Source organism: Acipenser ruthenus, chromosome 4 (genome assembly GCF_902713425.1).
Source record: "Acipenser ruthenus chromosome 4, fAciRut3.2 maternal haplotype, whole genome shotgun sequence".
NCBI classification, from domain to species: domain Eukaryota; kingdom Metazoa; phylum Chordata; class Actinopteri; order Acipenseriformes; family Acipenseridae; genus Acipenser; species Acipenser ruthenus.
Genome location: NC_081192.1, coordinates 26064269 through 26076426, shown reverse-complemented (window position 1 = coordinate 26076426; position 12158 = coordinate 26064269). Strand labels below are relative to the sequence as shown.

Genomic DNA, 12158 nt, shown 5'->3' with positions numbered 1-12158 from the left:
CATTTCATGGGGCTCTATGTATTATTAATAAAACAGCACAGACTTTCCGAATGTTGTGGAAGCACAAATGCAGTGTGTGAAATATCAACGCTGCTGCTGGGGGGCTTAACTGGGCACAAATAAAGTGCACCCAGGTTACATAATACAGTGCAGTACAACTATTTTAGTATTCTTATCGCCAGGTCTCTTTAAAGTCCTGAACACATCAAATTTGCCTACTAGATAACTCATGAATTTAAAATAGGAAACCACAGCCAAACAACTTGATGTAATGTGAAACTAGCTTTAACCCATTGAATGTCTACATCTGATCAGACGGCTCTTCTTTTTATATATCAATCTTGTAATAACTGGTACTGGAGGCTTATCAACTTGCATGTTTGAGCAGTCGCTAGTAATAGTGATGGAGGTTTATCCTACTATTTTAAACACTAATTATTTGAGTGTTTCAAAAGCTGCACCATTTTTCTAGAACTAATGCAATTGTATTTGCAGCTAATATTACGTGAATATTACAGTAATGCCTCAAGTTAATGTATTGGCAAGCCAGGAAAGAAAAGAGCCTAAGGAGTGCCTAAATGGTTAATTAAAGGACAAATAATTTATATAAAAGAGACAATGATCTCTCTGTCCCATAATCATATCTTCATCTGCACTCGATATTTGGCACTGGTTCATTTTTTTTTACCTTTGAGACTGTCTGACGAAGCCTAAGAATGAATTTACACAATGAGGCCAGTATGACAATGAACACTAGTCTGCACTGTTAATTTATTCGTCCTAAAAGAGTGAATTTGTTAAACATTTGCAATGGAAAGCCTCAGATAAACTACCAGTGCAAATATGCCGCTGATGTTATTAAACATATCAAAAATATGAGTGCATAAACAGTAATAATGATGAGAAACATATTTAATGGGATAATAATCATTTAAATAGTATGCAAATTCAGAAGACACTGTATAATGTATTTGCAGAATGGTATAAACCAGTCTAAAAGTACAACGACTGAAACCCGGTTCAATATATCCACCCTTTCATTTTTGTTTCAATCCACAACACAAAAATAAAAACCATTACAATTGCTTAGATATACCATTACAAAATACCATCTCTTCATTTAATATAAGGAATGACCTTTGATCGAGATTAAACAGCAATGCCAGAAATACAGGTAGCAGAATATCAGCATTGCAGTACTGAGAAATAATACAGCATTATTGTACAGCCTCTAGGTTAGACTGTTTGAGTGCAGCTGTGTACAGAGGTACATAATTACTAAAATAAGAAAATGTTATAGCATTAATGCTAAAGGAAATATAATGCACAAACAATGCAAAATTAACATCTAATGCTAAAGGAAACCTCACTTCCAATCGCAAACCATTTTTATCCAAAGATGTTGTGGTTAAAGTGATGTATTCAAGTTTATTTTTTTTAATAAATGTGCATTAGATAATCCCCTTGAATATGCAATGTGCAAATGTCTTTGAAAATCACAGCACCACATACATAAGCTGGATCTTGCTAAAGCTAATCATTATTGCACATGAACTACAATTTCCAACTGGTCTTATTTTTCTTATTAATGCCATTTTAAGAATTGTAAAACAGCACATACTGTTGCGTAACCAGTGCTTAAATAATAGAGGAAAGACACTGAGAAGAACAGAAACTTATGTTTCAATGTCTTCCTTTAGACAAATTTTAGGTTGAATAACATTGGAAAACAATGTAAAAGTGCTCAAATGAACTGAGCTGACTTCAACTAATATATAGGTACAACCACATTCGGGCTGCTGAAATGATATGGGTGGTTTATTTTATTAAAAACAACTAAACAAAACAAATGAGCCGAACACCAATATGATACTCACTTTGGATCTGGAGGTCCATCCGAGAGCGGTTTCATAGAAAGTTTGCACAGGGACCTAAAGACTAAAAAGGCATCTTTCTGTAAAATGTGGGAGAACTTAGCACCAGGAGATGGACCTGTTGTAACTCCAGATTCCTAAGGAGGAAAACAGAACTCAGTAAGAGCCCTTTTGGAAAATGAATGCATTCAAGACCTCTTGTCTGGATAATGAAAAAGATGTCTCTGTGTATCTTACTAATCTTTACTAGCAAAAGGAAGTCTGTATGGTACTAACTTTTCACACTTCTCACCATGACGCTGACGAAACCCAATTCAAAAGAAATGATGGTGAAAATATTATTATTGCTTCTTATAATAAAACACTGTTTTTAAAGTGTATTTAAATGACTATTGATGATTTAGAATGATAAGTGCACCTGAGTGTCATTGGAAGAAACAGACAGTCTGTCATCGGGGAGGGACGGAGTGTAGCTAGCCGAGATGGGAGTACCAGGGATTCCGTTTGCATGGACATTCTCATTGTCACTGCCTAATCCAGTTTCATCATCCAGCGTTCCAGTGGTGCTCTCCACAATCCCATTCCCACCAGGACTTTCTCCCAAATCTACACACAGAAAACGTATTAAAGTTCAAACTGTAAAATACGGGCGCCTCGACTAACCAGCGGCAGATTTGAAGTGTAAAGTAGTTTTACAGAACAACTACCCTCCAATATTAAGATAACATCTGCTCTACTGAACACACAACCTGAAACAAAGAATAAAAATGAGAAAGCTGAGCTCCCACTGACCATCTTTAATGAAGAGAAACTTGAATACAAATAAATGAATACAAATAAATACAAAATGACCAACAGACGAAATATACATATGAAAATACTGAATAAGACAAGGAAGTCAACAATGCATTTGTAATGCAAAGTGTTTATGTTATGTTAAACAACAAAATGGTTTGCTATGATTAGTCCACATCTGTTCAGCTATCCATTAAAAAACTACTTTACACACACACACACACCCCTGGAGTTCCACAATCCCAGGTTATTGTTACATTAACAAAGGAGATCATACAATATTTTATTTCAGAAATAAACAAATGGCAACCAGCAACTACCTCCTATGACAGTTTGTACTACTTCCTGCAGGATCCTCTGTACAATTTCTTGTGCCTTTTCTTCATAATTTGGAGTGTCGCTCCCATCAATGTCACCTGCATCCTGTTTAGACAAACCTTAAAAAAAAATTCAACTGACTTAGATGGTGTACAAGCAACATCCTGTATATGTGAAAGCAACACGATCTATATACAGCATGCAAGCACAACCTACATAAAAGACAAATCTACTATAAATGTGTATTTTTTATATGTAAATATGTAAACACAGATACAGACAAACCTACACACACATGTATGCTGTTTTTTTTTTTTTTTATCTTGAAACAAAAACGTACACAAACTATAATATGGCAGCAAAATTGGAAAAAGGTAAAGGTCAGAGTCACTGGCCATGGTGTTTAAATACTGTAGCATTGCAAAAACTGTATCATGTATGTACACAGTTCCCTTTCAAGTCGAAAATAACCATCAAGGTATGGGATATTGCCGTCAGGCAGTAGCGATTGGCTGAGCTTTTATAGCAAAGCTGCCGATAGGCCTCTGCGCGAGCTGCCACGTAAGCCCGCCCCCTTGGGAGCTTACTATACGCAGCGCGCAGAGACTCACTTCCTCTTTTGTCTTCAGCATTGGTAGCGGTAGGTATTAGAGCCTGTAGCTGACTGTACTCAAAAAGCTTAAAGCTTGAGAAGCTGGTTTTTGCCCCTTCTCCGAGTTTATTTCAGTTACACTCTTCGGAGTCGTTATTATTATTATTTAAGGATTTTATATATTGTGTATATTTTTATATATTTTATATATTTCCTTCACGCTTTGCTTGCATCGCGTTTCTCGTGGTCTCCCGTCTTTCCTTTATTAATTAATTTTGATTATTGTGTTGTGTTTTGGGTTGTATTAAAATATATATTTTTCTGTGTGTATTGTATATATTTGTGACGCACGTTGCGTTGGCCTTGGCCGCGCGCGTGTCTGCAGCCCCGGTCTTGCCTTGGCTAGACCGCGTGTGTGTGGAGCCTGCTCTGCTGTCTCCCACGTACTGCCTGCGGTAAAAAAAAAAAAAAAAAAAAAACCGCGTGGTAGTTGTACTGTGCCCACATATACTGTGTCCCAGTCACATAATCACCACCAGCAGTACTGCTGCAGCGAAAAAAAAAAAAAAAAAAAAAAAAAAAAAAAATCCCATTCACTACACAGAGGAAGACGACCACTAAGCCTCTATCCCCAGCACCAGCAGGTAAGTAGTGCACAGCATAAGACACTGTACCAGCACATAGCGTCTCCGCTCTGCGGGTCAGCTGACGCTTAGGCGTCTGTGCTAGCGTTCTACGCTCGGTACTCACGCTCCGGCGTGCTGCGCTTAGGCGCTTGGTGTCGGCACTTTGCCACTTGGTGCAGCGCTTCGGCGCTTTGTGCAGCGCATCAGCGCTTGGTGCTAGCGCGTCTGCGCTTGGGGACTTCGGCGCATCGACGCTCGGTGCACGCACCTCGACGCTCGACGCTTCGGCGCTCGACGCTCGGTGCACGCACCTCGACGCTCGACGCTTCGGCGCTCGACGCTCGGCGCGTCGACGCCTCGACGCTCGGTGCACGCACCTCGACGCTTCGGCGCTCGACGCTCGGCGCGTCGGCGCCTCGACGCTCGGTGCACGCACCTCGACGCTCGACGCTCGGTGCACGCACCTCGACGCTCGACGCTTCGGCGCATCGACGCCTTGACGCTCGGTGCACGCACCTCGACGCTCGACGCTCGGTGCACGCACCTCGACGCTCGACGCTCGGTGCACGCACCTCGACGCTCGGCGCTTCGACGCCTTGACGCTCGGTGCACGCACCTCGACGCTCGGTGCACGCACTTCGGCGCTCGCTCGGTGCACGCACCTCGACGCTCGGCGCTTCAACGCCTTGACGCTCGGTGCACGCACCTCAACGCTCGACGCTTCGGCGCTCGACGCTTGGCGCATCGACGCCTTTACGACCAGGGCACGTCCACGCTTCGGCAACCATGTCCGGGTTCCACCGTTGCGTCACCTGCCAGGCAAAATTGCCAGCGAGCGATCCCCATGAGGACTGTGTGGCGTGTCTGGGGCCAGAGCACGCCGCATCCGCGTTGGCGGATAGGGCTTTTTGCCATCTTTGTGCTGGTTTCCAGACACGCACCCTCCGCCAAAGGGCGAAGAAAGCAGTGGGTGGGCGCTCTCCTTCCACTGGATCGTCCCACACCATTTCTGCCCCGCCGTCATCTACGGCGACGCCGCCAGGGCGGCTGCAGCTCTCCAGGAGCCCGTCCTCCCAGCTAACGGCTGGTCAGAGGTCCCCCACCAGACGCGCTCGGGAGCGCAGCCCCTCCCCTCGTAGGGTACGCCCCCGTCGGGAGTCTAGGTCGCACTCCAGATCGCCTCGACGGAGAGCACGCTCTCGTTCCCCTCGTCGGGACAGGCGATACAGAGACAGGTCGGGGGTGGCAGAGCTAACCTCCAAAATGTCCCAATTCATGGAGGTTATGATGGGGCAGCAGTCCATCCTCATGTCCTTAGCAAATGTGGTGCCTCCAGTCCCAGGACAACCGACTGGGCCCATTGCTAGTCAGCCAGTGGCCCCTCCACAACCTGCACCGGTCGTCGCTCCTCCAGTGCAGTCTCAAGGGGAGTGGGATATCGATGCGCTGTCTAGAGACGCATCTGACATCCTAGAGGGGGACAGTACAGAGGCTGAGGTAGCCTCCCAGCACTCTGAGGACGAGCTCCACGTGCTGGACACCAATGACCCTACGTGGTCTGTGGTGGACAGAGCAACCCGCCACTTGGGCGTCGAGTGGCCGATGGCGGAGCCGCCTCGGCGCTCCTTGTTTGAGTCGCCTTCAGCCCAGTCCAGTCAGTCCAGGATGCTTCCGGCATTCCCGGACTTTATTAAGGAGGTACAGTCCACCTGGGGGGCTCCGGCCTCTGCCCCGGCGACTTCTCGCAAGGCCTCGGCCTTTAACATGCAAGGGGCAAGTGAGGCTGGGTTGGCGTCCTTCCCACCTGTGGACGCTGCGTTCGCCGCGTTGGTGAAGACGCCAACACTATCGGGGCTGACGAAAGATCCTGCATGCCCCAATAAGCAGTGCAGGACCACTGAGGTACACCTCAAGAAGGGGTACGCTGCGGCCACAGAGGCGGTCAAGCTCTCTAATGTGGCCAGCTTGCTGACGGTCTACCAAGCGGCATTAATTAAAGACCTGCCTGAGTGCCCTTCGGCGGCCCTCAGAAGCGAGTTGGGGACCGTCAGTCAACTGCTGGTGAAGCTGGCCCAGCTCAACGCGCGGGCTCAGGGCAGGAGCATCGCGTCTCTGGTGGTGGCCAGAAGGCAGCTCTGGCTCTCGCAGGCGAGAGTGCAGGAACCTGATAAGGCCCCGTTGCTGGATGCCCCAATTACACCGGGACACACATTTGGTCCAGCGGTGGAGGAGATGCTGCAACGCTCCGCCAAGGCGCGGGAGGCGTCACAGCAGATGGCGAAAATGTGGCCAAAACCGTCGTTCCAGCCGAAGCGGCCTCAGGAACATCAGTGGCGCAGGGCACCACCACAGCACCAGCCACGGCCAGGGGGGACTAAGACCTCTCCCTCAAGCACAGCAGCGCGCGGTCAACCTCCTTTTTCAAGACCGCAGCGCGGAGGGTGGCACCCTAGAGGTGGTGCCAAGCCACGCCCTCGGGGCTCTGGCCAGGCCCCTCGCGAACGAGCCCAGCCCAAACAGCCCTGAGAACACCAGGCAGCTGTTAACCCTCCCCTACACTGTCTCCCAGCTCCAGTTCTGGCAACAATGCACCAACGACATCTGGGTGCACAAAACTATATCCACCGGGTACACCCTTCAGTTCCAGTTAAAACCTCCCCCCTTTCGGGGGGTGGTCGTAACTGCAGTGAAGGACTCGGTTCAGTCCTCAGCTCTGAATGTGGAAATACAAGCATTGCTCAGCAAGCGTGCCATTCAACAAGTAGACCCTGCTCTGATCGACCAGGGGTTCTATTCCAAATACTTCCTGGTGCCCAAGAAGGACGGCGGGCTCCGTCCTATTTTAGATCTGCGAGTACTGAACAAATACCTGCGGGTGTTATCGTTCAGGATGCTTACGCACAGGCACATCATCCAGTCAGTCCGACACGGCGACTGGTTCACCACCGTGGACCTGACAGATGCGTACTTTCACGTTCCCATCTGCCCGGGTCACAGGAAGTATCTGCGTTTCGCATTCCAGAGCAGGGTATACGAGTTTTGTGTCCTTCCGTTCGGCCTGTCACTAGCTCCTCGAACCTTTTCGAAATGTATGGATGCCATTCTAGCTCCCTTGCGGGCTCAAGGTGTCCGACTGCTGAATTATCTGGACGACTGGCTCGTCTGCGCGCAGTCAAAGGAGCAGGTGGCACAGCACACAGTGATGGTTACAGACCATCTTCGGCGGCTAGGTCTGAAGATCAATTCAGAAAAGAGCCGCCTAGTGCCGAGCCAACAGACCGAGTTCTTGGGTCTGCATCTGGACTCAGTGTCCATGGAAGCGACCCTGTCGACACAAAGAGTTGCCTCAATAGAGCGGTGTCTTTCCCTATTCAGGTTGAGACAAACAGTCAGCATGGAGCTGTGTCAGCGCATGCTGGGGTTGATGGCTGCCGCCTCACAAGCCCTTCCTTTGGGCTTACTACACCAGAGACCTCTGCAGGCCTGGTTCAATGCCTTCGCGTTGCATCCGCGGAGAGACAAACACCGCAGGCTAAGGGTATCCCGAGCCTGCTGGGAAGCGCTACGCTGGTGGAGAGTTCCGTCAAACCTCCGCCAAGGCGTACGCTTGGGTCCCATTTTCAGAAGGCAGGTCATCACGACCGACGCTTCCAACCACGGTTGGGGAGCAGTCTGGAACGGGACAGGGACCCGTGGAGTGTGGTCAGGACCCTGGAGGTCAGCCCACATCAACGCTCTGGAGCTCAGAGCGGTGGACCTCGCCCTCCGGCACTTCTTGCCAGTGCTTCTAGACAAGCACGTGTTAGTGCGGTCAGACAACACCACAGTAGTGGCGTATATCAATCGCCAGGGCGGATTGCGGTCCCCCAGTCTTCACCAGATGGTAACGCGGCTGTTGCTCTGGGCTCAACCGCGTTTAGCCTCTCTGCGTGCAGTTCATCTGCCGGGCAGAGTCAATTACGCAGCGGATCTCCTATCCAGAGGAGGTCCTCTTGCGGGCGAATGGCGTCTCCACCCTCAAGTGGTGGAGCGCATCTGGGAATGGTTCGGCACAGCGCAGGTCGATCTCTTCGCTTCGCGAGAGACCACGCACTGTCCTCTATGGTTCTCGGTGAAGGACCTCGACAGCCCCCTGGGGGTGGATGCACTGGCTCACGAATGGCCGCCAGGGCTCCTGTATGCCTTTCCACCGATTCCGATGCTCCCCGCCTTCTTGGAGAAGGTCAGGGTAGAGCGAGCGACAGTGATTCTGATCGCTCCTCGGTGGCCTCGGAGAATATGGTTCCCGAGTCTAGTGCAGTTACTGCACGGTCGCCCGAGGGAACTCCCTTTGCGAGCGGACTTGTTGTCCCAAGCTCAAGGACAGCTTTGGCATCCGAACCCCAAACTCATGCAGTTGTGGGCTTGGCCCCTGAGCGGGAGCGCCTGTCAGCCTTAGGGCTTTCGACTGCAGTTATATCGACCATCCAGAGTGCGAGAGCGCCCTCTACTAGGTCGCAGTATGCATATAAGTGGCAGCTGTTTCAGAGTTGGTGTCTGGCTGAGAGCCACGACCCAGTCTCCTGTCCTATGGCAGTAATATTGCAGTTTCTACAGAAACTGCTGGATGAAGGGAAATCTCCTTCTACACTTAAAGTGTATTTAGCCGCCATTTCGGTTTGTCATGTACGCATTGACGGGTTATCACCTGGTTGCCATTTTTTGGCATCTCAGTTTCTGAAAGGTGCAAGACGCTTGCGGCCTCCAAGAACGACCAGTTTACCGTCGTGGAGCCTTGATGTGGTGCTAGAAGCCCTTACCAAGGCACCGTTTGAGCCTCTCCACAGCGTGGATATGAAGCTCATATCTATTAAGACAGCTTTTTTGCTGGCTGTGGTATCAGCAAAACGCGTGAGCGAGTTACATGCACTTTCAGTGCATCCTTCTTGTACTCGTTTTGCAGGAGACGGTTCTAAGGTCTCCATGCGCCCTAATCCGGCCTTTTTACCAAAGGTTATATCCCCGTTCCACATGAACCAGTCAGTCGAGTTGATGGCGTTCCATCCTCCTCCTTTTTCTTCCCCAGAGGAAGAGCGGTTACACATGCTCTGCCCCGTGAGGGCATTGAGGTGTTATATGGACCGTACAAAGACTGTGAGGCAGACAGAACAGTTGTTCATATGCCATGGTTCTAGATCTTTGGGTCAGCCGCTGTCTAAACAGCGCCTTTCCCACTGGATAGTGGATGCTATTAAATTAGCGTATGAATCTGCAGGCCTTCCACCACCAGGGCAGTTGAAGGCGCATTCTACCAGGGGTATGGCGACATCCTGGGCCCTCTTTCGAGGGGTGCCGGTGTCTGATATTTGCGCGGCAGCCAGTTGGGCTACGCCGCATACTTTCATGAGGTTTTACAGGTTAAATGTACTGGATTCCTCTGCTCCACTGTTTGGAGCATCTGTTTTACACTCTACGACGCCTCAGGATGCGGACGTATAGAGTGGTTGATAGCATGGTGTTGACTGTTCCACCTTTAAGACAGGTGTCATTACGAGCATAGACGCTGAGGCGCAGCTCCGCATATGCCTAGATGTTCTGCCTACGCAGTTGCGTTATGACGTAAGTCTGTCCTACTGCCGAGAATCCTCCCTCGCGACGGCTTGGGTACACTGTTCCCATACCTTGATGGTTATTTTCGACTTGAAAGGGAACGATAGGTTGCGGATGCAACCCCGGTTCCCTGAAAGAGAAAATAACCATCAAGCCGCGTGGTCGCTTCAGAAGCCTTCACGGCCTGAAGAGCAAAAGAGGAAGTGAGTCTCTGCGCGCTGCGTATAGTAAGCTCCCAAGGGGGCGGGCTTACGTGGCAGCTCGCGCAGAGGCCTATCGGCAGCTTTGCTATAAAAGCTCAGCCAATCGCTACTGCCTGACGGCAATATCCCATACCTTGATGGTTATTTTCTCTTTCAGGGAACCGGGGTTGCATCCGCAACCTATCGTTTTTTTTCCCGGTAATAAACACTTCACTTCCATTTGTGTAGTGATAACCTGAAACTCCTAACGATCAGCACTGCTATGTAACAAGGGATTATATGGTTAATACTGGGTTATACTGCGACTGCCTCCAGCCTGAACTGTGAAATGACAATCTTTCAAAGCAAAAGAGAATAGCGAGAGAGAGAGAGAGAGAGAGCGAGAGAGAGAGCGAGCGAGCGAGAGAGAGAGAGAGAGAGAGAGAGAGAGAGAGAGAGAGAGAGAGAGAGAGAGAGAGAGAGAGAGAGAGAGAGAGAGAGAGAGAGAGAGAGAGAGAGAGAGAGAGAGAGGATGTGGTACCCTCTGCTGCTGCTGTAGCCTGATCAGCCTCGGTTTGCTCGTTTTCTGCACTGCAGAACTCTGATCCGTTTTCTGGCTTGGTGTCTTCGTGGACACTCTTCTCCACCTCATTAGCGGGGTGATCCGGCTCTCCTACGGGTTCTTGAAGTAGCTGCATCACTGGCTGGTCCTTGAGCTGTCTGAGCTGTGGGGAGTCAGGCTCATGCTGGCTAACCGGGGACTGCTGCAAATGCTGTTGCCTGTGTCTCTCCTTCTCCATTTGCTTGGCCTCTTGGAGCTGGACATACATATAAACAGGCAAGAAATGCAATATAAGAGAATACATGAGACAATTCCAAGAAAAGTCCTGATTCACCAGCCACCAACTAAAAACCATGATACATCAAGCATCAACACATCAAGCTTTGTAGACAAGATAGCAGAACAAAGAACGCTGCATTGGGGGCTGTAACACAGGCACAGGCCAGTCACAAACAACAATACTCAGTCCTGCTGGAATTCTGTAACTTGATGCTATACTTAATTATGTTTCCCCCAATAGGTTAAAGCCACTGAAATTGAAATTGAAACTGACAACCAACACCCAGTTTTCCAATCCCAGCATAGTCACAGAATTCCATTATACATACAGTAGCAAAGCAAGCACATGTTCCTGGGTTAAAACAAAAAAGTTTAAAGTAAAAAAAAACAAAAAAACAAAGAAGAACATTCACAGATTAGACTCTTGACAAAGATGTCTGGGAAACACAATGATTGACACACAGGGTTTCCCTGGGTTCTAGATTTTTGTAGTCACTAGTGACTAATACTTTCTAAAAACATTAGTCACTCCACATATTCAGTAGTCACTACTGGCACACAGCTCAAGTTTTCAAGGGTGTTATGAGTCCTGATTTTATTTTATACCTTAAATCACTGTATTGACCAAAACAATTATTTAATTAAACCATTTTAATAATGCTCTACAGTTTAAATAAATTGGTAATTTACAGCTGTAAAGTTTTAGAACATTAAAACTCAAGAACCAGATTTGCCCTGAAAAGCTACACAGACACAGAATGCATTATGAATACCATGTATGTCTTTTTACAATAAAAAGAAAAAAAGTGTTAGAATATTATATACAACCCATGGAAACAGAGTTTTGCAATAAGGCTGAAACTTTGCTGCTTGTTTTTCTTTTTCTTTTATCTGACGCTTGTGAGCTTTGTTTGTTCTTTTTTTTCTGCTGTTCCGAATCCAAGTCTTCATCTTCTACAACTTGTTGATCTGTTTGTTCTATTTCACTCTTGCTGAAAAAACGAGTGGATTTTCTTCTGCGACATTTTACAGTATTGGCTAACAGTTTTGTTTTTTAAATCGCGCGCACGTTTACCGCAATCATGTATTTATATTGATGATAAAGTTATAGAAAAGAAGGCAAAGAAAAGTTCACTATCCACGCATCTCTACAGCTGACCTCAATACGAAAACATATTACTGGCATTTTTAAATTATTGGTGACTAAAACGTACAGTACTGATGCTAATTAAAAAATAATAATAAAACGCTTACCTAGTATCAGTGTGATGGATGTCCCTGCTTGTTACCACACAAATCACTGATGATGGCAGGGAAATTGGAGAGAGCTTCAGTCGCAAG

At 47.8% G+C, this 12158-nt stretch overlaps 1 protein-coding gene across 2 annotated transcripts in view; it reads right to left on the bottom strand.

Annotated features, from left to right (window-relative positions):
• The window catches only part of LOC117400211 (brefeldin A-inhibited guanine nucleotide-exchange protein 1), an 86890-nt gene that overhangs the window by 35430 nt on the left and 39302 nt on the right, over positions 1-12158 (bottom strand). For both annotated transcript variants that reach the window (XM_033999784.3, XM_033999785.3), the window contains 4 exons: positions 10518-10794; positions 2990-3106; positions 2293-2480; positions 1878-2011 (listed from right to left, as the gene is read on the bottom strand). In XM_033999784.3, the coding sequence (XP_033855675.3) occupies positions 1878-2011; positions 2293-2480; positions 2990-3106; positions 10518-10794 (716 nt within the window). The remainder of the gene's footprint in view (positions 1-1877; positions 2012-2292; positions 2481-2989; positions 3107-10517; positions 10795-12158) is intronic.